This window comes from Panthera pardus, unplaced genomic scaffold, assembly GCF_024362965.1.
Source record: "Panthera pardus isolate Hobbes unplaced genomic scaffold, ASM2436296v1 HiC_scaffold_6, whole genome shotgun sequence".
NCBI lineage: Eukaryota > Metazoa > Chordata > Mammalia > Carnivora > Felidae > Panthera > Panthera pardus.
The window spans coordinates 101,889,615-101,915,136 of NW_026526991.1; the positions used below are offsets into that span (position 1 = coordinate 101,889,615).

The 25,522-nt window shown below is 36.2% G+C and overlaps 1 protein-coding gene across 6 annotated transcripts in view; it reads left to right on the forward strand.

The window, feature by feature from the left end:
• CUNH12orf4 (chromosome unknown C12orf4 homolog) overlaps positions 1–25,522 on the forward strand; it is a 46,576-nt gene that overhangs the window by 13,938 nt on the left and 7,116 nt on the right. For 3 of the 6 annotated variants that reach the window (XM_019464803.2, XM_019464804.2, XM_053894827.1), the window contains exons 4-11: positions 2,448–2,629; positions 7,251–7,350; positions 7,449–7,570; positions 12,877–12,983; positions 13,579–13,776; positions 14,853–14,981; positions 19,463–19,537; positions 23,120–23,322. In XM_019464803.2, the coding sequence (XP_019320348.1) occupies positions 2,448–2,629; positions 7,251–7,350; positions 7,449–7,570; positions 12,877–12,983; positions 13,579–13,776; positions 14,853–14,981; positions 19,463–19,537; positions 23,120–23,322 (1,116 nt within the window). Of the gene's footprint in view, positions 1–2,447; positions 2,630–7,250; positions 7,351–7,448; positions 7,571–10,986; positions 11,761–12,876; positions 12,984–13,578; positions 13,777–14,852; positions 14,982–19,462; positions 19,538–23,119; positions 23,323–25,522 lie in introns of those variants that run through there. The other 3 variants (XM_019464805.2, XM_053894828.1, XM_053894829.1) reach the window with 3 other exon arrangements.

Here is a 25,522-nt window from a genome sequence, read left to right on the forward strand (position 1 = left end):
CATAGATTCTGAAAATTGTACTACTTTGGTAGCAGGAAGTTGAGGACATTCTCTTCTAACTGCTTCTGCTTTATCTGGGAAATAATAAGAACAGACCACTTGTAGATGAGGTGGGGAACTGATAACGTAGTTGGATGTTTGAGGAGAGAACTGACCAGAGAAAGATAGCATTGCATCATTGAAGGGAAAGATTAGACTGACACCAGTCTGCCACCATAAACTTTACAGTTTTGTAGTTTTTCTGCTGCAGCATTCTATAGCCCAACTGCAGGCATAGAGAAGAGGAATAAGATTAGAGTTTTGTTAGGTGGACAAGAGAAAGAACATGAGTCAAGGTAGTTGAGGATTTTGGCAAGACAGTGGTTAGACAATGGCGGAGGACTGAGTAAAGACAAGGATTCGGGGAAGTAAGAAAGCAGGGCATTGGGTTGGGTTATCCACATGGACATCCAAGTGACTCAGATTGATGACAGGAGGTGGAAATGAGAGCAAGTCTGTGAACTCAGCACCAAAGTTTTATATGGGAAGGTGGAAGTGGAGAAATAATGGCCTGGACATTAGTTTTCTCTCTGTAGGCCTTTCCTCAGTGCCCCATTCCCTTCACCTGTCACAGTTCCCTTTCTAGTATGGTCTCTCCTGAGGGAGTGGTATGAGTTAGGTTAAGGGAAAACTCTGTTTAGTGTTTCTCATGTAGGTAGTTTCTACCTATTCATAAGGCTTGCTCTAGGCCGATTTTTAAATTGATGTTGCCAGTTATTGTAGTAACCAATCTGGTTAGTGGGGTGACTGGATGTCCGGTATTATGTATGGGCAAACAGATCCCTACAATCTCTCACTAGCTCCTTTCTACAAAATTTTAGCCTGAACTTGAAGTGAATTTTGAATGGAGCTTAAGTCATGTGGGCTGGTTATAATTCCTATAGCAGTTATCAGAATGTGCTTTCAAGTTTTCAGAGGTATTAGAACAGATGAAATCCATGTTTTAGTCACCTTAAATTCTTCCCTTGTGATCTGGCAATTGATTGAAATATAGGTGAAAGAAAACAAGGGGGAAAACTTTACGTATTGATTGACTGGATTCAAGATACCTGTCTCTGAGATTTGTCCATTTGTTTTATTTTAGGTAATTTATTACTTGGAGTTATGTCATTGATTAGTTTTTAATATTGGTAAGAAAAGGGAAAAATTCAGATTGTTCTTTTTTCACAGGTGTCTGTCTACAAAGATCAATAAAGGAAAAAATATTGAATTCTTTGTGTTATTTCCACCTTTGCCATTAAATTGTATGATCTTTGACAAGGGACTGATCAGCTAGTTTTCTCACCTATAAAGCGCTGTATCTGTCTGATGTGTTGACATATCCACAGGTTCCTGGGACAGGCATCTGTACCTCCCTGGATTTGTGTGTATACTTCCCTGGATGTATCTGTGCATGTGCTGAGGGTATCCCCATTTGCCTCTCCTTGTTTCTGTTTTTCTTGGTTATCAGTGTTTACTTGGTCCCTTATCATTTTGATTGCTGTTTTCCTAATCTTAAAAGCATGCTTATATTTTTTTAAGTTTTTTTTTTTTTTTAACATTTATTTATTTTTGAGAGACAGAGCTCAAGTGGAGGAGGGGCAGAGGCGGGGGGGACACAGAATCTGAAGCAGACTCCAGGCTCTGAGCTGTCAGCACAGAGCCCGATGTGGGGCTTGAACTCACAAACTGTGAGATCATGACCTGAGCTGAAGTCAGACACGCAACCAACTGAGCCACCTAGGTGCCCTTGAGCATGCTTACATTTTAGAAAGAATACTAAAATACTAGAAAAGGTCAAAATAGGGAAATCACATATGTTTATCTTGATATAAAATCCTATGCATGAATTGGGTTTTCAGAGTCATTGCATCACTAAATAGGTGACTACATACATAACCTCATTTTCCAAATGTATACCCTTTTTTAGCAATGTATTATTTATAATGAGTAGTTTTTTCTGATTATAATAATACATTATAATATAAGTGAAGATTATCGGAAATGCCACTCTTGCGAAATTGCCACCATTAGCGTTTTGCTCATCATCCCTTCGTGTGTGTGTGTGTGTGTGTGTGTGTGTGTGTGTGTGTGTGTGGTTTTACAGAAATGAGATCATAGCATCCTTAGTTTTTTTTCCATCGTGGGTACCTCCTATCCCTTCCTCCATGTTAGCACCCTCTCCTCATCCCTGCCTCCGGGTAACTGCTATTACAACTTAGTTTGTATCTTCCCATATTTTTTGTATACTAAAATAATCCTATATAACCCATATATACACATACATAAATAGGTCTTTCTATCCTTGTCTGATGTACAAAAATGGAATCATATTATATGTACCTAGAGTGTATTAAATAAAAATACTGTATCATGATTTATGTGCGTATGATTTACCATATCATAAATGTCTGTGTATCATCTTGTAGACCACATTAGAGCATGCGAGGCCTGAAGAGCCCAGCTGGGATGAAGATTTTGCAGATGTATACCATGACCTAATCCATTCTCCAGCCTCTGAAACTCTTCTAAATTTGGAACATAATTACTTTGTTAGTATCTCAGAACTGATTGGTGAAAGAGATGTGGAGCTGAAAAAGTTACGAGAGAGGTATTTCAGATTTCTTGCGTTATCATAATTAAATGTTACATTGTCAGGTATGATGGCTGCAGAACAATTTTCATTCAATTGTAAAATTGAAAAATAAAATAGAAAAAATTCTCTAATATTAGAAATTAGTTTTTTGTGTGTTTCAATCTGTAATTTCAACTAGGAAGTCCTCATAGGTTTATAAAACTTCTCAAGTGATCTACCTGAATAAATTATGGTAGCTTCATATATTATTTCTAGTAAGAGGAATAGCTTATCTTATTGAAGGCACCTCTTCTCAAAGGCTTTATTCTAGGCACAGTGCAAAGTGCTTTAGATGATGTCTTAATCCGTTCAGACTGCTATAACAAAATACCATAGACTGGGTGGCTTACACAAGAGAGATTTATTTCTCCCTGTTCTGGAGGCTAGGTAGTTCAAGATCAAGGTGCCAGCAGATTTGGTATCTGGCAGACCCATCTGCTTCTAGACCATGCCTTGATGTGTGCTGCCGTGGCCTTTCCTCAGTGTGCCCTCCTGGTGCATATCTTTTAGAGAGAGAGCTCTAGACACTAATTCTGTCATGAAGGCTCCAACCTCATGGCTTCATCTAAACGTAAGTACTTTCCAAGGCCCCACCTCCAAATATCACACTGGGGATTAGGATTTCAACATATGAATTGGGGGGGCACAAACATGCAGTCAGTAACAGATGCCCTATCTCATTTAATTCTTACCACAATCCTATTATTACCACCTTTTACAGATGAGGAAACTGAGGCTTAAATAAGTAATTTGTCTAAGGACAAACTGGAATTTGAAACCAGGGAGTCTGACTCCAAAGCTCTTAACCACTGTACAATGCTCTCTCCCTGTTCAGAACCTCTTTAAAACCCTGCCATTACTATGTTCATGGTCTCTCTCAGTTCATTTTTGTAAGTTTATTTACATGAGGTAAAAAATAACACTAGTCTTATTCCAAGAAATTTTAATTAGATTTTAATTCATTGCAAGCAGTATGCAAGCAGTCTTTTTGTCTTTCATTTTTCTCTTCAGAGTAAGTAAGTAAAAAATTGCTAGCATTATTTATTTTAAAACATGACTTTCCAGATTGCTTCCTGGCAGTTCATAAAATGTAATAATCAAGACATGCTTTTTCTAGATAATCTATTTTGATCTAGCAGAATCTAATAAAATTTATTACATTAAAATCTATACTTAAGACTTTAGGTATACATGGCATTAAGATAATTTTTTCAGTGTTGCTGATGTGAAATTTCCTTGATTGTGAAAGTATATTAGAACCAAATCACATGTATTTTGTGTGATTAATTTCATAATCTGTCCCAAAGTAGTAAATTTAAAATAACGTATACTGGTTTGCTCCTGGCTCTCATTTGCTTTGTATTAGAAAATGTTGGGACTAGCAAGATGAGAATAAACTGTTATTTTGATGATTGTCATAGTTAAGAATATGTAAAACACAAAAATCATAAGCAACTGAATTTAAAAATTCTTCCTGAGAAATACTCTTCTGTGTACCAGATCAGCATTTTTACTATATTGCATAGATTTGTACATTTTTGTAACAATTCTACACCACTCAGCCTTTTTTTTCCCCTACCTAATAAATTATTAGAACTGTCCCTGTCGAAAAGAACTTGATGTCTTGGCATTTGTTACTCTGTATGTAATTAGCTGTTTTGAGGCAGTTTATTCCTTTATAGACAGGATACCTGCAGTATAGGTAGTTGCCATCAGGTAGATAGTTGAAGCTGTCTCCCAAAGGAGATGAAAATTTGATGTGTTTTTTTTTTTTCCCAGTCCTTTATGATGTAGCCAGTAAAACTGTAAATATATTTTTAGAATTAAGAACGAAATATAGATTCAATTTATATAAATATACGAAAGTATAATTACCTAATACTAATTGATTACTTTCTGTTGAACTTCATTTATTTGATTTTTTTCCTACCAAGGCTTCAAATAATATAACCTTCAGCTCACTCTGAATCTGCTCTTGGTTCTCAGGTTTTCTGGGACTATCCTCATTCTCCTATTTAGGTATATTAAAAAAAATCCCAGCTTGGCTATAGTCAATATCAATGTATTCTATAGTCCATATCAATAGCTATGACTAGGACTTTCATTCAGCTGGTAAGCTACTCTGAATTGTGACTTTGCTATCTGCTCACTACACCTCACAGAAAATCCCATATCTGGCCACCAACATTCCATATTTTTTTTTTTTTCTCAGTCAGAAGAAGATTCCTATTCCATATGATTCTTCACCTTTTGGGAAGCTGAATTAACTTACTAATTATCTGCATTTACTGGTACTTCATACATTTTTTTTCTTTTGTGTAATAGTTTTTTTAGTAGGAGTTTGTTTGGGTTAATGTTATTTTTTGAAATGTCCTTTGGACAAATTTCTTGATAGAGTTTTGCTTTCTTTTTTTCTTTCTAAACATAAACAATATTGGAATACATTTATTTTGACAACAGCTTTGCAATTTATTCTCCACATATCCAAACTGTTAGCTAGAAAGGAAAAACAAGCTGTGTTCCTCCTGAGGTAGGTAAATAGTGTAAAGGTGAACAGTGTAACTTAAGGCAAGTTGGAATTCACTGGTATCTGGAAGTTCACCCAATTCACTTACCCAATTCATGAGCAGAAGTGACACATTTTCTTATTTCTGTCTTCATTTTAATTCCACTTTACATCTTAAAAAGACAATTTCTCACCACAGCATCAAGACTGTTATAATCCTTTATTTCTAAATGTCTTCAAGATAATGTTCACATTGTTAGAATTGTCACACCTGACATACTAAGCCAATATCTAGTTAGGTATAGCTAGAAATATAATGAAATTTCCTTTTATCTTAATCATAGAAAATATATATTGTATCATTAACTGTACCATTAGCTACTTGCATTTCTGACACATTTAGAATGAAATAAATGTTCATGAAATTTCATTTGTTGAATTATTTATTAGTCTTTTTTTTTCCTCACTGTTAATTTGCTGTTGTTAGCAAACCAGATTTAAAATATAAATATTTAAAAATATTCATGTATTGATATTTAAAGGTACTGAATCCTTAAAAATGGCAATGATACTTTTTATCCACTAGAGGGAACATGTGTAATGTAAAATATTAATCTATTTATATCGAACTTTATATTTATAAATGTTTAGCAATTATTTATGTTTTAAATAAAATCTTACTTGCAAGCACATGGCCCCCAGTAATTACAAAAAGTTACTGGGGTCACCTGCATTAGAATTAGGGGGAGACTAAATGATACTGCATATTTAATACTAGAAAGTATATATAGAAATGTATAAATGTATAATATATATGTGAGTTTTATTTACCACATACATGTAAGTGTCTTAATCAGTTGTTATAAGTAAGTATAAATTCTCTTTTAAGAGCAATTAGATTAATGAGAATGATAGTAAAATCCTTTTGGTTCACATCTTTATTCTTTCCACATTTGTTTGCAATATATTTTAGAGCAAACTTTTAAAATATGTTTGTATTAGAAAATAATTTTTAGATTCGAAAATGTTCAATGAACTTATTTATTAAAATATACATACATAAAAGACAACAAACTGTAGGTGTACAGTTAAAGTATGCACACCATATAATCATCACTCAGATCAAGAAATGGAATATTTCCAGCACTGAAGAAGGCTCCCTCGGGCGCAGCTAGTCACAACCCATCTCTCCCATAAGGAACTTCAGTTATCTGAACTTCTAACACCATTGATTCGTTTCTCCTGTGGGAAAACCATGTTTAATTTATGCACATTGTTTATTTAGATAAATGAAGAAGGTATAACTAAAACATATCTTTAGAATGGATCTTATATTCCTCTGTAATGAGAGCTTTATGACTTAATACCGGTTTTATTCTTAGAACCTAATTGGTAGCTTTGGGCAATACTGTATAAGCTGACTTCCAAACCTTGAAGTCACTTTAACTCATGTAAATAGAAGTAGAAACTATGTTAAAGCTGGAGTTGCAGAGTATCATCTTTGAGGAAATCTGCAAATGGAAAGGAGTCTTGACTTTAAACATTAGCCATAGAAATTGAAAGATTACCTAGATTTTGACCACATTCACTTATGGGTTAAATTTAGATTAAAATTTAGCTGTACAAATGACGTTGGTATTATATGACATTATCATAATTTCCACATCTGCATTTCCAAGGCTTCAAAGTGCTTTCCTGGTATTATAGTTGCCATTCCTGGACATACTCCTTTAAAATAAATTTCTTCTTTTCTTTTTTTTTTTATTATTTAAAAAAATTTAATGTGTATTTATTTTTGAGAGAGAGAAAGAGTGCGCGTGCGAGTCAGGGAGGGACAGATATAGAGGGAGACAGAATCTGAAGCAGGCTCCAGGCTCCTAGCTGTCAGCACAGAGCCTGAGGCGTGGCTCGAACTCACAAACTGCAAGATCATGACGTGAGCAGAAGTCAGATGCTTAACTGACTGAGCCACCTAGGCGCCCCAAGATAAAAATTTTATTTTTGCTTCATAGAGATTGTTCAGTGATTCTGGAGTGGCCATATACCTTAAAGATTTTATGACCATATTTTATCTTCTTATTTATGTTTTAGACAAGGTATTGAAATGGAAAAAGTGATGCAGGAATTGGGGAAATCACTGACAGATCAAGATGTAAATTCACTGGCTGCTCAGCATTTTGAGTCCCAGCAAGTAAGTGAAGTAGAATGACTTAGATACACAGTTGCGTTTTCTTTTGCTTATTTATTTTTGTAAAAAAATTAACCACTTGGTGTACTCTCTCTTTTTAGGACTTAGAAAATAAATGGTCAAATGAATTAAAACAATCAACTGCCATCCAAAAACAAGAATATCAGGAATGGGTGATAAAACTTCATCAAGACCTAAAAAACCCCAACAACAGCTCCCTCAGGTATTAATCATGTATGGTTCTTATTAGATGAAAGTTCGTTGTGGGTAAGAGTTTGTATTTATTGTAAAATTGAACATTTTTAGTTGTAGATATTTAAAAAATTTTTTTACTGTTTATTATTTTTGAGAGAGAGAGAGAGAGAAAGAGTATGAGTGGGGGAGGGGAAGAGAGAGAGGGATACACAGAATCTGAAGCAGTCTCCAGGCTCTGAGCTGTCAGCACAGAGCCCGACTTGGGGCTCAAACCCATGAACTGCGAGATCATGACCTGAGCCAAAGTCGGATGTATAACCGACCTAACCACCCAGGTCCCCCTTCAGTTGTAGATATTTTTAAGTTAGCAATGACAGTTCAAGATAATTTTATGCTTCTAACACCTTTGGTGTAATTTGGATTTATGTGGATTATTTAGGGAGGGGGGTTAATTGGTTGGCCTAAAATAGTGATTCCCACCCCCCCTAAAATTTAGCTGTAAATCTCTTAGGTGTGTATATCTAAATACCCCAACTACTACCTCTTGGGGTTTTTATTTATCTTGAGAGTGAGAGCATGCACAGGCATGCACATGTGAGGGGGGGAGGGACAGAGAGAGAGAGGGAGAGAAAGAGTATCCCAAGCAGGCTCTACACCGTCAGCTCAGAGATCATGACCTGAGTCAGAATCAGGAGTCAGATGCTTAACTAACTGAGCCACCCAGGCACTGTGTATCTCTTGTTTTTTTAAATTGGTTTCTGTTCAGTGCAATATGCATTGATTGAATGCATCTTAAATGCCAAGCACTCTCTAAGCAGAAAAACAAAGAAGATGCCTACCCATGTGGAGCTTATATTCTAGAGAGACTGACCTATAAATAAAACAGTACTGTATAGAATGATACATGCAGTAATATAAGCATGTACAAGGTACAAAAATAGTCTATAGAGGACTTCTATAATTTGTAAGTTGTACAGTACCTGATGGCCTAAGTACACTGTATTTCATATATTGCCCTAGAGCTTTGACAGTACCTGTGTTATTTCCTGGCTGTGTACTTGTGTGTTTGAGAATTTCTTTCTTTCAAATCTTAAAGTATATTCAACTGGAAATGTATTTAGTACAGTATAATAATCTTATTCTCAGCTTTTGTCTGTTATTTGGTATAAACTTTTAGAAATAGCATTTTATGTGTATAATGTCAGTCTCCCCTACTATTCTTGCTTTGAAGACAAAAGCCAGGTTTGTTTTTTCTATTGTTGTATACCCTGATCGTTGCAAAGTGTCTAGCTCTTAAAACTGGCACATAAAACATACTTAATACATATTGATGGGATGAGTGGACAAATAGGCACGTGGATGGATTGTCCTTAAACTCTTAACCTGATATCTATATCACCTTTTATCCATATACATAATATTTCATTTGCCTTATTTTCCCCAAGACAACACCTTAGAAATACTTAAACAATTTTTATGATTAGAAATGGGATAGCATCCTTGGCACTAACATATTTTACATATTTGACTATAGTCCTCATTTCAAATAAAAATATTAACACAATACAAAGGGAGGGGTGGGTGGAAAGATAGGTTGGGAACATCTGTTTACTGTAATGTAAATGGTGTTTCTCAAACTGTTGGTTTCAATCTGTTAGGATCATTCTAGATTCTTTACTTTCCACTCAGACTTTTAAAAATAACAATAAAATGTAATGGAATGAATTGGAATGGAAGAGAATAGAGTAGAATAGGTGGAAAATATGAGAGCACATCATGCATGAAGCTTCCTATAAATAAATGTGTGTATTAAGCCAAAATGTAAAGTATATACTGTATGTTGTGGTCAGAAATGTGGAGAGTCACTGATTTCAGGAAGCTGAGAAAGCCCCTTATTATAAACATTATCTCTCATTTTGCTGCTATAGTTTCAGAACTTCAATCTATAGAATCAGTTCCATTGTGTACCTGTTGGCTTCTAGCTGGTGCTGCTTTTAAAAACTAAATATTCCTAGGAAAAATGTTTTTAATGTGACTTTGTTAGTTCGCTTTTCTTTCCAGTAGGGGTTTCCTTGGGCAGCAGAAACCTGTTTTCAACACAACTCCCTATAGATTTCCTACAAGAAATTGATTAAAGTGTTATCTTTTTTAGTCATTATTTTTGCGTTTTTAAAAAATCTATTTCTCAGGGTGCCTGGGTGGCTCAGTCGGTTAAGCAGCCTACTTCAGCTCAGGTCATGATCTCGTGGTCCATGGGTTCGAGCCCCACGTTGGGCTCTGTGCTGACAGCTCGGAGCCTGGAGCCTGTTTCGGATTCTGTGTCTCCCTCTCTCTGACCCTCCCCCGTTCATGCTCTGTCTCTCTCTGTCTCAAAAAAATAAATAAATAAACATTAAAAAAAATTTTTTTTTAAATAAATAAATAAAAAAGTTATTTCTCTTGGGGTGCCTCAGTCAGTTAAGCATCCGACTCTTGATTTAGGCTTAGGTCATGATCTCACAGTTGTGAGATCAAGGCCCTCATTGGGCTCCACACTGGGCATGGAGCCTGCTTGAGATTCTCTCTCCCTCTCTCTCTCTCTGCCCCTCCCCTGCTCACACTTTCTCTCTCTCTCTTTAAAAAAAAAGTCTGCTGAAGGGTAAATTATATAAATTAAAATTTACGTCTTTTAAGTTTACATTTTGATGAGTTTTGACAAGCTTAACTGGTCATGAAATCATCACCGCAACCAAGATACAGCATTTCACTTGTATACCTTTATAACCCATTCCTTTCTCTTTCCCTGCTCCTGTCAACCTGCTCTGATTTCTGTCCCTGCAGTTTTTATTCTTTTCAGAATGTCTTATCAATAAAATCAAACTGTTATGTAGCAGTTTGGTGTCTTGCTTCTTTTACTTACAATGCATTTGTGACTTATGCATGTTGCTTCATTTGTGAGTAATTTTCTTTTTATTGCTCAGTTGTATTCTAGAAATTTTATAGTTATAATGTATATGTATGAGTCATAATGTATTATTTCATACACATTATATATGAAAATATAAGTGAATATGTCTACTATAAGATAATGAATAAGTATATGTATATATATGTGTATAGTTTTGTTATAATATATTCATTTGGTTTTGGCGTCTGGGTAATGACAGCATAAAATAAGTTGGTGGTCTGCCTATGAGCCTGTCAAAGGAATTGGTATCTGTGATCATCAATCTGTATCATGTTTTTATTTCTAGCACTTTCATTTCTTTTCTCTCTTTGCTGAAATTCTTTGTGCATCCTGTGTGTTGTTTTCCACTAGATCTTTCATATGGGTCATTGTTATGTGAAAGTCTTTTTTTTAAATTAATTTATTTTGAGAGAGAGACAAGGAACACATGAGCAAGCACAGGGGAGGGGCAGAGAGAGAGAGAGAGAGAGGAGTCCCAAGCAGGCTCCATGCTGTCAATGCAGAGTCCAGTGCAGGGCTTATCTCACAAACCATGAGATCATGACCTGAGCCGAAATCAAGAATAGGATGCTTACCCAACTGAGCCCAGGTGCCCTGAAAGTCTTTTTCTTTTACGCCCAGTACCAGGGTCATCTCTCAGTCTGTGTTTGTTGATTGCTTTATCTCTTGACAATGGGTTATTTGTTTCTTTTGCTTGCTTTTTTTTTGTGTCTCTCTCTCTTTTTAAAAAGATAAATGCTGGGCATTGTGTGTGTTTGTACAGAAGAGACTAAGGTAGATAATATTTATGTCCAGAAACGCACAGGCCATTATTGTGAATGTCATGCCAACCTAGTCAGCAGTTGAGCAGAGTTTGGTTTTTTCCTTCAATGATACCACAGGCTGCATTTTCTACCATAGTAAGCTGCTGCCACTTTGTATTTAGAGTGGGGCTTTGGGTTCTAGAGGGTTTTTCCCTGTCATTCTGCTCCATCCTCAGCTTTCAGTGTTTGCAGTCCTGTGCCACGCATGAGGTCTCTATGCTGTTGCTCTGCCCCTCAGGAGTAGACCGTTGTTGTTTGTGATGTGATGCTAGGCTCATATTGGGGGTGGGAAATAGGTCTCCGTTGTCTTTGTCCAGCTTCAGTTGTGTGCAGGCCATATATATCTAGGGCTTGGGTTTGGGGCATTCTCAGCATTTCTACCTGTGCCACAAAGGAGGCTCTCTGTCTCCTGCACAGCCTCCGGGGTTTTCTTGGAAACACCTGGTGGAGGCTGATAAAAGAGATTTTGTAAGTACATGCAAATTTCCCTTGTGCCTGAGGCTCATAGCTATTCTAAATTTACATGCTAACCCACACTTGTCCTTTAAGAACTGTTAAATTTTTAGCCATTTCTTCCTATCTCCTTACATTGCAGCAACTCATTTCCACCATGCTCTGCCAAAGATGAAAACTGTGTCTCCTGTCTGTCCTTGAGGGGTGTGTTGCACTTCAGAATTGATTGGTTGCCTTGTTACCTCAAATTTCAGGAAAGTTATGATTTTATAGATTATCCGGCTTTTTCTTGTTGTTAGAGTGGGAGCAACAGTCTCTTGTGGCTTTTCACATCCTAAAGTGAGGATGTTTTGTTAATATCAATTTTTTAGGTTTAAATTTGCCGTATATACTAATGAAGTCAATCAGTGAGACTAAGAGACTGTTTGGAACAACCCCAAAAATGTAGTCCAGAATGACTATTATAGACTTATATCATCTTCCACATACCATGAAATTTGAATTTACAATTGTACAGTTGTTGAATGCCTCCATGGAAACCTTTTCAGCAAACACAAGAATGGAGTAGAGCAAAGAGAGAAGTCTTTCAATGGGAGGAGGCTGTTGACGGAAAAAAAGCAGGAAATGGTTTTAAAAAAATAGAGGATATGAATACATTAAAATGAACTTTCTATTTTTTTTATTATTCCTTTTATTTGACTTTTAATTTTCAATTTTTATTTCTATCACGTCACCTTTTTTAGTTTTGCCTAGAGCCAACCCTGATACAGGATATATTATACATTTTTTCAATATGCCATTTTAAAGTAGTAAGTTAATCACTTCATTTAATCATTTTCTTAGACCACTAAGAAATACTAAATGGTAATATATGAGCTGATATTGCAGTGACTGGAAAGAATAATATGCATTACTTGCTGTGAGGAAATGAAAGAACAAGTAGGAATTTTAAAACCTGTTGGTGTATATGATTCTTACTTGTTACCACAGATTAAGGATAAGTTTAGGAATAGGTTAAGTGGTACTTACAGCCTTCACTTTGCCTCATTTCATTATAAAGCTTTCTTTCCTTCAAGAAAAGTTCTTGACAAAGAGACGAAAAAAGCATACGAATAATTTTATTAATTGCAGTGAGGAAATTAAAGTTCAACCGAGTCAGTTCAGAGAATCCGTAGAAGCAAACGGAAGGATTTATGAGGAGCAGAGAAAGTTGGAAGAAAGTTTTACCATTCACTTAGGTAAGTGGACTCATTTTTTGTAGGCGTAATTTATTGTAACTTCTGAAGCTTTTTTTTATGTTGTAAGAGAAAAATCCCCAGCATATGAGTAGACTGTACCCATGTTATTTTTAATTACGAACGATGTCCTGCTCCTGAAGTTTGTTGGCTGTATGCTTTCTGTATTCGCTAATATATTATCTTTTACAAATAGAAAAGTGAAATCTGAGAGGTGCCTGAGTGGCTCAGTCGGTTAAGTGTCTGACTCCTGATTTTGGTTCAGGTCACGATCTCACACTTCGTGAGATCGAGCTCCGTGTCAGGCTCCGCACTGACAGCACAGAGCCTGCTTAGACTCTCTCTCCCTCTCTCCTCTCTCTCCCTCTCTCTCTCTACTCCTCCTCCCTGCCCGAAATAAATAAATAAACTTGAAAAAAATAATTAAAAAAATAAAGGTGAAATCTGAATAGTTTTTAGGTTCGGAAATTGCAAAACCTATTTCTAATTATTTGTAGCACAGATTTATCTGAATTCCTGCCATAGAGATTTACATCCTGTTATACTCGATTTTTGCAGCTGTCTAAGTTTCTTTCTGGGACTGTTGCCCACCCCCTAGGAGCCCAGTTGAAGACCATGCATAATTTGAGATTGCTGAGAGCAGATATGCTGGACTTCTGTAAGCACAAAAGAAATCACCGAAGTGGCGTGAAACTCCATCGACTCCAGACTGCACTGTCACTTTATTCCACCTCTCTCTGTGGCCTGGTTTTACTTGTAGACAATCGAATCAATTCATATAGTGGTATTAAAAGAGGTAAGTTAACATTGCATATTTATTTCGTTAAATTTCTCCTTTGAATGCCATTCTTAGAAAGGGATTATAGAAAAACAAAAATTTTAGTTAACCCTAGTATTCTGGTAGCCAAGCAACACACATCCCCAGCCTTGGCTATTTTAGACTTCTGTCATACTTCAGCATGGGTAAAGTGCTTCAGGATATTTACTTTTTCTTAAAATTGTGTTATCTCATAAGTAATGCTCTTTTAGGATTCTTGCCTCAAGGCATAACAAAAAGAAGAATCAAGATGTAAATGTATTCAGTTCAGAAGCGGATCCTGGCTCAGTGAATTTTAGCTCATCCTTTTGTCCTTTCTTCCTTGTTTTTTTTAGATAGCCTATTTCTTTTTATTTTTTATTTTTTATTTTTTAACGTTTATTTATTTTTGAGACAGAGAGAGACAGAGCATGAACGGGGGAGGGGCAGAGAGAGAGGGAGACACAGAATCGGAAGCAGGCTCCAGGCTCTGAGCCATCAACCCAGAGCCCGACGCGGGGCTCGAACTCACGGACTGTGAGATCGTGACCTGAGCTGAAGTCGAACACTTAACCGACTGAGCCACCCAGGTGCCCCTAGATAGCCTATTTCTTAAATGTGCTAGGTAATAATCAATGTTCCTTCTGTAAAACTCACTTTTTATGATTTTTAAAAAATTTTTAAATATATAAAGTATATTGAATTGTGTAACTTTTTAAAGAAGCTTAAATAGAGTTTATTTCCTACCATAAATATGAGAACTTTCTTGTATTTTTTAACACTTTCTGGGACTTGATTATGATTAAAGTATCTATTACTTAAAGCAGGTTTGGAATTATATAAAAATTTCCTTGTTTATTAATTATTTACTCTTTTGAGTGATAGAGAGATTAAGTTTCTGATTCAAACAAAATTGATATACCCTAACTTAAGACATAATTACTAAAAGGAAAAGTATAAGAAATCATTCTTGTGAATTTTGTATTTTATTTCTGCTAGCTCTCATTATCCTTAAGTAAATACTAAATATTTGATAGCCCACCTTTAAAAGTTTGTAAATGTTTTGGGTCCCTTAGATTTTGCCACAGTTTGCCAAGAATGTACTGACTTCCATTTTCCCCGGATCGAAGAGCAACTGGAAGTTGTCCAGCAGGTGGTACTTTATGCTAGAACCCAACGAAGGAGTAAGTTGAAAGAATCACATGGTCAGTAAAACTCAAATTTTTCAAAGTTTCACTTTCAGTGTATTTTGTCCCTAAGCACTCTAATAACATATGGACCGTTATTAAAATAGAAAGTTGTGTTGGTGGAAAAGTGGAGGAAAGAAATTAAGGAAAAAACTCCGGATCTTTAGAAGGTTGAATTCTGTTCTAAATTTTCTTTTTTGCATGATTTTGTTTAATAGCCTTAGCAAAAACTTTTTAAATTTAAATTCTATAATTATACTTGAGGTAGACACTCAATGTAAAGTTGATGATTTTTTTTTTTTTTTTAAGATTATTTTTTGAGACAGAGAGAGAGCACACAGGGGCAGAGAAGGGGCAGAGAGAGAAGGGAAAGCCAAGAAGGCTCTGTGCTAACGGCAGGGAGCCTAATGCAGGGCTCAAACTCACGAACCTGAAATCATGACCTGAGCTGAAGTCGGATCTTAACTGACTGAGCCACAGAGAGGCCCCAGTGATCTTTTGGTCTGAGTTCTATATCTCTAAAATGGACATAATTGCTATGTTTTGAAGTCATAGAATTAATACTAGCACAAAATATACACTTTTTATACATTTCATCTTTGATTCCTCCTAGGTAGCAGGATGTCAATTATAAGAATTGTTTTTGATTGTTCTTTAAAAAAATCACTATGTCCAGAACTATGTCCTGCTTTTTTCATATTTATCCACAATTTAAACATCCTTTCTAACTCTTTGGGAAATTATTTTTAAAACTATAGAAAACATTCACGACATCTTTCTGTGTAAGATCTCTATTCATAGACTTAAGGGAAGATAGAGGTAAAAGAAAAATCTTTAACTCAAATTACAGAGTAATTCTATTTTTTTAATTGAAAAATATGTTTTAAAAGTGGTTTCTTTATAAGTTAAATTGGCATCATAAGTTCGTTTAGTTAAGAGCTAAATATAAGGGTGATATTCATAAGAAATACATGTAAGCTCCATTTTTCTTATTTTTCAGACATTTCATATTATGTAACAGGTATGAAATAACAATGCACGTTCTTATATGGCTGGAATGCATACTCAGCATTTTAATTTATTTTTTTATAAAAACTTGATGTCTTGCCCAGGAAATAAAATATGGCAGGTTTTTGGTTTTTTTTTTAATTTTTTTTTTAACATTTATTTATTTTTGAGACAGAGAGAGACAGAGCATGAACGGGGGAGGGTCAGAGAGAGGGAGACACAGAATCCGAAACAGGCTCCAGGCTCTGAGCTGTCAGCACAGAGCCTGACACGGGGCTCTAACCCACGGACCGCGAGATCATGACCTGAGCCAAAGTCGGCCGCTCAACCGACGGAGCCACCCAGGCGCCCCAAAATATGGCAGGTTTTTAAAGTATGGCTGGTCAAACTTTTAAATCAGCTTATGTACTTGGATGTCTTTTTTGTTGGTTTATTTTGCAACTGCGGTGTTTAAAAGAAACCATTATAGTACTTTTGGTTCCTATGTTTTGTGTTTTGTAGTGAGCAAAGAGATACTATTTTATCTTTGCTTGTTGTCTTTGTTCCTCTTCCCGTATTAATTGTAGAATTTCTCACTCTCTCCTGATGCTAGAATGTAGCTTTCTAGACTTAACCTTGATAAGCATTCACTATAGTTTCCATATTTATTCAATAGACCTTTTTTTAAAAAAGTTTTATTTTTTAATCATTTCTTAAATAGGTAAAACAGTCTCAAGATTCCCAATTCAAACTGTATAAAAGAGCATACAGTGAAAGTCTTCATAATTGTCCACCAGCCACTCATTTCCCACCCCAGAGACAGCCAGTGCTTCCCGGTATCCTCCAGACATATGTTTATGTACACATCAGTGCATGTATGTGTGTATTTATTTAATTTTCCCTTTTACACAAATGGCATCCTCTCTGCACACTTTTCCACACTTGGCTTTTTTTACTGAATATTTATCTTGGCCGTCATGTCGTATCAGTGCATAAAGAGCGTCCTTATACCTTCTGCTGTGTGGTAGTCCATTGCAAGGTATCCAGTTATTAATCAGTTCTGTGCTGACACTTAATCCATCCCAACATTTTTTCTATTATAAGTAATAATGCATGAATCATGTTACACATATAGTGCCACGCATGTGTGAACCTATCTCTAGGAATAGACTTCTAAGAGAAATTACTGTGTTAAAGGGGACATACATTTATAATAATATTGATAGTGTTCGCAGTTGCCCTCCATAACAGTGCCACCAGCTTATATTCCCACTCTAGATAACTGTGGCTTTGCTGTGGCACTGTGTGTTACATATGACACGTGTCAGGAAATCATACAGAAATGTTCCTAACAAAGGACCTCTCAGAAAGTTCCAGTATGTCCTCTTATTCTTCTACCATCTTCTTCCTCTATCTCATTCAAACTAGCAGTGATGTGATCAGAAACATTTTAATATTATTCTTAGTAGTGACTAAAAGCATGAAGATTGAGATCATGACAGGTGTGGGAGAAGGAGGAGGATTCTAAGTATATTTATGAGAGATACAAAGTGTGTAGCAAATGACAGGAAGTTTTCAAACCACATACGGTTAAGGCAGTGTGTGTAAATCATGGTATTATTTTGCTCTTGTTCAAGCAACTATTTTGTGGTTTAAGTGAGTCAGTGAAACAAGTAGGTTTATAAAACACAACTTTCTTAAAGGAACCCACATGTTGTCATAGAAGAGTTCTGTGAAAATGCTTTCTCCGTCTTTTCCTTTTCTGTGCATGCCCACATATTTGTTCTACACATTTACATCCCGATACTCAAGTACTTGTTTATTCTAAGGCACTCCATCACTTGTTTTTACTGTGTTCATTATTTTAGAATCTTTGTGTTTCTGCAGTCCATTATAACAAGCCAAAGCAATTTAGTTTTCTGTGCACATTTTATGTACATTTTTTTTAAGTGAAAAAGTCATTTTCTTAGTATTGCAAGGTGTTAGTGAAAACATGGAGGGGGAATAGACTATGAACTGTTCTCTCTTATTCACTTAGTAGGAATTCTGTCTGTTCATACCCCATGTGAACAAAATTATTAGAGTCCTTTTTTATCATTTGTTTTCTGGGCCAATTATTCATTACTGATTATATGAAGTTACTTTCATTCAGAACACTTTTGAAAGCATAATTCCCCTTGATATTTTTAGGTACCCTTTTGAAGTTCTGTTTTCAAGTGATTTTCTGATGCTGACAGCCTTTCCAAAATAGTTTTGCATTTAATTGAAATACACAGATACCTTCTTAAAGATAGCTGCTTTGAATGCTAATATTGATTCTGCATTTTCAAGTTTTGGTAGAAGATACATCTGAATCTTTAAAAAAATTTTTTTAAATGTTTATTTATTTTTGAGAGACAGCGCGAGTGTGAGAGGGAGAGGGGCAGAGAGAGATGGAGACACAGAATCGGAAGCAGGCTCCAGACTCTGAGCTATCAGCACAGAGCCTGAGGCTAGGCTCGAACTCACAGACTGCTAGATCATGACCTGGGCCAAAGTCAGACGCCTAACTGACTGAGCCACCCAGGTGCCCTGAATTTTATAAGAAATCTGTTAAAAATAGATGTACGTGTATAAAATAATGTGTGTCCAAGTATAATAATGTACGGTCAATTGTGATGTCTTATTTTACCAATATTTATCCTTCTAAATAATATCATGCCTTCTAGAAAAAAAGATTAACTATTAAATACCTAATAAACAATCTTCCATTTGGGCATTGAGGAGGGCACTTGTTGGGATGAGCACTGGGTGTTGTATGTAAGCGATAAACCACGGGAATCTACCCCAAAAACCAAGAGCACACTTTACACACTGTGTGTTAGCCAATTTGACAATAAATTATATTTTAAAAAATGTTCCATTTGAAACAAAGTCTCACATATCTGTTTGAAATACATTGTATATGGTGTGGATAAGAAGTAACCCCAGATTGCAGAATGGGCTATATATCAAGTGATTCCTGGTACTACTCGCCATTTGCTTGGAGTCCTGGACAAGTTATATCAACAACAGTGACTCAGAATCTAAAAATAAAGATGGCCACACTACAACTATTTAACGAAGTTGTTTTATGTGTAGTTAATTTAGTGCCCTGAACCTCCCGATGAAAAATAGGGTGCTGGCAAGTATAATGTGGTTAAGACCATAGGATTTGGACTCTGGGTATATGAGTTCAAGACCTGGTTCTACCACTTAACTGTGAATCTTTGGCTAAGTTACTTAACTTGTGTAAGCCTCTGTTCCTTCACATATACAATGAAGACAGTAATAGTACCTACCTTGTAAGGCTGTGGTTTTAGGGGTTTTGTAAGAATTAAATGAGACTGTGCATGTAAAACGTATATCAGAATGCCTGGCAACTAGCTATCCTTAGAACATTTTTGCTGTTATTGTGATTGATTGGGGAGTACTAGAAGTAATGTGTTCTCATATGTTGTATGTTCTTTCATGTTGCATTATCTTATGAATAGATTCTGGAAACCGAAATGGAGGAAGTGACGATAAGGCTAAAAATTCTGACAGGAACTATTTAAATATTTTACCTGGTAAGTGGTATTTTACTTGAAATTGGCAGTTTTCTAAGAATCACACATGGAGATCGTAGATTTGAAATACAAGTTCTGAAATTTAAGTTCTTATAAAAAGTTTATCAATGTGTTACTTTGAAACAACATTGTATCTACATAATATGCTTTCACAGATGTTCTGCAATTTAAATCTTTATTCTCATATTAGTACTGACTTGCTAGATCCACACAAGAAAAATTTTTCAAAGTTGCAAAAGTTTACTCATATTTGCTATTTTAAATTTCTTCTGTTATATATTGTTCCTTAAATGAAACAAGAAGTCATTTTTATTCTGAAATACAAATAATACTAGAGATATAGAGTTGAACTTGTAGACAGAACATAAGTCATATAATTTCTTATTTCCACTTCCCCATAAATTTTCCTGTTTCCCATTTCTTTGATTTCCTTTATTATTTTTTGTCATATTGTTTATCAACTGGAAATTCAGGCCCTCTTCCAGATTGAATTCATTCTGATGATGCTTAGTAGTGTTTATATGGCAGGGTATGACAAGGAAGACATATCTGTTCACAAGCATGAAATCTTGTAAGCTTTTAATCATTTCAAGCTTGCATTTTCCTCAATAGGTTGTTTCCTCACGTTTTCTGCCCCAGATTTTCTCCCATGTAGGTCACATTCCATTTAACGTAAGCAGATAGCACGCCCCTTTCTGGTATTCGTCTGGTCAGTCCCAGGCAGTTAGCTTGTGGTCATCAGCTTCCGAATTTCCTCCCACCTTCAGATATCCTACCTTCGTGGGTAATGTTAGAGGCAGGATTGCATCACCACACGCTGTTTCCTCCACTTTGTGGAACAGGAAACTGTCCTCCTCTCTATCTAAAAATACCTTCATTGAGACAGGATTTATTGTATTTCTCTTCACAGATCCCTAATTTAAATCATCCATATTTTGTGGCTTTCTTAAAATGTGCCAATCTTATTATCTATTCCGGAGGTACTGATGTGTGGGGGTTTTTTCAACTTACTTCTTTCTTGCTATATTTATTTCCTTCATTGCTCCTTTTTGGGAAAAGCCTATAAGTTAGTATTGCATTATTACCACCAAATCAGGAGACTATGTCATAGTCCGCATTAGAAACGGGTATCAAACTATTCAGTTAGATATGCTAACAGCATCTGAATTTCCATGTAGTTAGGGGATGCCTGCACAGCCAGAAAGTTTACAGGAGATGAAGAAAGACCCAAGTCACAAATGCTTTTAAGTTTTTAAGTTGCAAAAGAAAATAGTTTTATTTATATATTTTCACCAGTAGGTTTACTTGATCATTACCTAAGTATTTACAGTTTATATCCTCTAATTCTCACAACAACTTTATAAGGAAAGCAGTCAGGCATTATTTTTTGCATTTCTTATACAAAGTACAGAGTTTAAATTGAATTTGTTTGCCCAAGATCAACTCAGCCAATAAAGGCTAGAGATCCGATCTTCTTAATACCCAGTCTAGTCCTTTTTCTTCTATATCATCTTACTTTGATTACCATTGCCCGCTCCATGACCCCCATTTCAGTACTGGGTAAAATGAGGCCAAGAGACAAGTCATGTAAGGTCAAACAAAGCAGTGCCAATTTGGGGATTAGGAGCACCTGACTTGTTCACTAAGTCATCTGCCTCACTGCTGGACCGCAGCCCATATTTAATGCTGTGACTTCCCTCATCTAAATTATCAGTAGGAGTTGAGGGGGTAATGCACTTCACTGGGCCCGGAAGGATATTGTCTCATACAGTCTGCCAGGTTTCTGATAAACAGTCTGCCTCTTATATTGCCTTCCAAGGAAATCACAACTATACTTGCCACCACACAATTTTCCTTTTTTAAATTTTTTATTTATTTATTTTTTTGTCTAGTTAAGTCCAAAAAAAAGACCTTTGCATGGGACCTGTCACTAGCATCTATAGGTATAGCTTACCAACACTGGTAACTACAAATGAATTAACACTATGCTAAAGTATATCAAATACTTTTAAGCATACATGTATTTATAAATAAAATCCTAAGGTAATGACTTTAAAGCAAGTGGAAGCAGAATTTGTGAGGGCATGGGTTAGTGATGAAAGTGTAGTACTTAGAAGAGCAAAGCTTTCCTAGAATTTTCATATCAGAGTTTCCAAGAAAGCATGTGTATTTGTAAAAACATATTTTTCATATGCTTGTATATTTTATATACTTATTTTGACAGAAACTGAAGAATGTACAGGCTGATGGCTAGTGTGGCTCCATACAAAATGGAGTAATTATAGGAAGCATGAATTCTAAGGTTTGATAAATGCTGCTCCAGCATCCAGTCTATAATCATTTGTTCATCCAGCCATTCAACAATTGTTTATTAGGTACCTCCTATGTACCAGGAACCATTCTATGTGCTGGAGATAGAACATTAAACAAGATAGACAAAATCCCTGTAGTTGTTGAGCATAAACAATGGTCTCTTTAATCTCAAACAAATAAAGAATTTCAGTGCTGAGAAGAAAATTAAACAGAACAGTGTAAAGGAGAATACGTGAGAAGTATCCTATCAGATAGGATTGTCAAAGAAGATCTCTCTGAGGAGGTGATCTTTGATCTGAGGCATCTTTGGTGAAAAGAAGTCAGCCATATAAGAATCTTGGGGGAAAACTTTGATGAGGTAGCCCTGATTTGGGAACAAGTTCTACGTGTTTGAAGAACTTTACAAAAGCCTGTGTGGCTGGGCAGGAAGAGAGGGTGAGACAATAGGATGTCAGAAAGATGGGCAGTGTTCAGATCATATAGGCTGTGCAGACCACAGTAAGGGGATTGGCTTGTTTTCTGAATGAAGTGTGAGCCTGTTGGATGATTTGAAGTAGATGAGCAATATAATCTGATTTATACTGAAATTGTTTTGGCCGCAAATGTGGAAATGGTTTGTAGGAGGCAAGACTGAGAGCAGAGAGATTAATTAAGAGGCTCTGACAAAAACCTAGGTGAGAGATGATGGTAGCTCGAGCTAGGGTAATAGCAACAAATTGAGTATCCCAGATTTGAGAAAATTGTTGGAGGTATTACTGAAAGTAGTTGATAGTGAAGTGTATTGTGGATTAGGGAATAGATACTGAGATAAAGTAGTTAAGGGCAATTTCTATGTTTCTGTTCCGTGCCACTAACTGGAGGGAGGTTAGATCCATAAACTGAGATGGAGAATTGCTGCTTTAGGGTATGTGCAAGACAGGTAATCAACCTGTTTTTACATATTCACTTTGAGTTAAGTAGGACATTTTGAGCATTTACATCAAAATAGATGTGAGTACTCATTTGATTTACTTACTACTTGGTGATCACTTCATACCAGTTTATGAACCTATGCAAAATTGGCTATTGTCTCTCTTTTTTTTTTTTATCACCTTCTTTCCAAGAATTAAGGAGCAATGGCCATATTTGTTTCCTGAGCTCAACATATAGGTTCCTGATATATCTCTACTAGTTCAGCTCATTGACTTCCCTAATTATAGTTATTTATAAACCCTATTGCTGAAAGCGATTGATGCATTTGAAAATCATGATTGCATTTGGTGTTCACAGGAGAATTTTATATTACACGGCATTCTAATCTCTCTGAAATACATGTTGCTTTCCACCTTTGTGTGGATGACAATGTGAAATCGGGAAACATCACTGCTCGAGATCCTGCCATTATGGGACTCCGAAATATACTCAAGGTTTGCTGTACCCATGACATCACAACAATAAGCATACCTCTCTTGCTGGTGCATGATATGTCAGAGGTAAGCAGATACAAAAATACCATAATTTTATAAATATGTTAACCCTTAATATGTAATAATAATAAAATCCACTTTACATTTTAAAAGCACTTTTTTTTTCTTTTTTTTTTTTTTTTATTTTAATTTTTTTTTTTTTCAACGTTTTTTATTTATTTTTGGGACAGAGAGAGACAGAGCATGAACGGGGGAGGGGCAGAGAGAGAGGGAGACACAGAATCAGAAACAGGCTCCAGGCTCCGAGCCATCAGCCCAGAGCCCGACGCGGGGCTCGAACTCACGGACCGCGAGATCGTGACCTGGCTGAAGTCGGACGCTTAACCGACTGCGCCACCCAGGCGCCCCAGCACTTTTTAAAAACTAATGCACTTTTGTATCTCCTGTCTGGTTAATAGCATTGAGTGACAGATGATACAAACCAATGAATAATCCTTAACCATTTATGTTCAGAGAATTCTGGCTTTATCCTACAGTACACAAACAAGAAAATAAAGTCATCTTTAGCTTTGGATAAGGCATGTGCCCTTACTCCTCCCCCTTCTCTCCCTCTTCCTCCATTTTTGTCTTAAGTGGCATTAGATTTCTCTCCACATTTATATTTGGCTTACACTAAGATTAAAATTAGTCTGCATTCTTGGGGGTGGGGGTTGCAGCGCCTGACTGGCTCCGTTGGTTAAGTGTCCAACTCTTGATTTTGGCTCAGGTCATGATCTCACAGTTGGTGTGTGAGTTCAAGCCCCACATCGGGCTCTGCGCTGACAGTGCAAAGCCTGCTTGAGATTCTCTTTCCCTTTTTGCTCCTCCCACTCTCTATTTTTCTCAAAATAAATAAATTTTAAAAAGTTAGTTTGCATTCTCTGAGTATGCATTAATAGGCAATAGAAGGAGATGCTAGATGACAAGAAGAAGGCAGCCTCGTTTTAACATTCTGCCAAGGATGCTCTTTGGGCAGTTCAAGTATTGGCTTCTACAATTCAAATGTGGCATAACCATTCACTCGTTTTATTATGTACTGTGCATTATTGTATATTTTGAAAAAAAAAATCTTTCCATGACTGTTTGCTTTCTCTCCTATTTTCCTTCTCATCCACATACAAACTGGTTAGAGGGGATAAGCTGAAGAGATAATAGACTAAAAGGTCAACTTTCAATAGTCTGGAGAAACAAAGTAGCTTTAGCACAGTGGATGTAGGCAAGTCCTTCTGGGAGAGCCAGTGGTCAACCTGGTGATGAAAGGCCCATGTCATCAACTTGCTGCCTGCTGGTTTTGAGGTGGCTTCTTTTTTTTTTTTTTTTTTTTTTTTTTTAAGCAAAATGGCTTAATGCAAATCCTGAATGTCAGGAAGGAAGTTTGGCCATTGATTATTAAAAGGTATTTCCCAAAGTAAAGGATATGTGTAAATGCTACTTTTTAGAGCAAAACACTTAGACTCATTAGCAAAGGCTTCATTTTAGATGCAATACCCTATGTAAGCACACAAAATCAATTCCAGGTAAGATGAGGTGATTTTACATGATTTTCCCCTTTCAGCCCATTTTTATTTTCATCAGACACATTGTTTCGATTAAGAGAATTCTGGCTCCATCCTGAGAGCTGCATCAGACTGCCTAACTTCTCATTCCGCTCACTTCTGTAGCCTCAGTTATACCTAATATGGGATCAGGAGAGATTGACAAACATGGTTTGTTTGGGATTTTTTCGACTGTCGCTTTATAAAGCTTTAATTCCATCAGGAATTTTTAGCCACTGTTAAGTTATCATCACTAACTAGTCCATCTATAAAAGTCTTTGGAGAATAACAAAAAGTTTGTGATGAATTCCAGCTGCAAGGAAACATCCAAACATTCCTGCAGCTGGACTCCTGGTTAACCAGTTTATAAAAATGGTTATATGTAGGTGGGAAACAACCTCAAAAACAGTATTTCCTAAAGTCACTAAGTTTGGATTTACTTCCAGACATCTGATACTACTAGCATTCCCTCTCCCACAATGTTACAAAAGTTACATGTTTTAAATCGGGACAGCCAGCTGCAGGACATTAAGTTTGTTTCCAAAGTGTCCATTTTAATTCACAAAAGTATATTGAGCCACGATCCTCCCATTTGTTGTATTTAAACATCCATTCGGGTCAGCAGGTTTATTCTACGAACTCGGACAACACTGCACAGGATATACAGTTAATCTTTGCTTTAGCTTTCATGC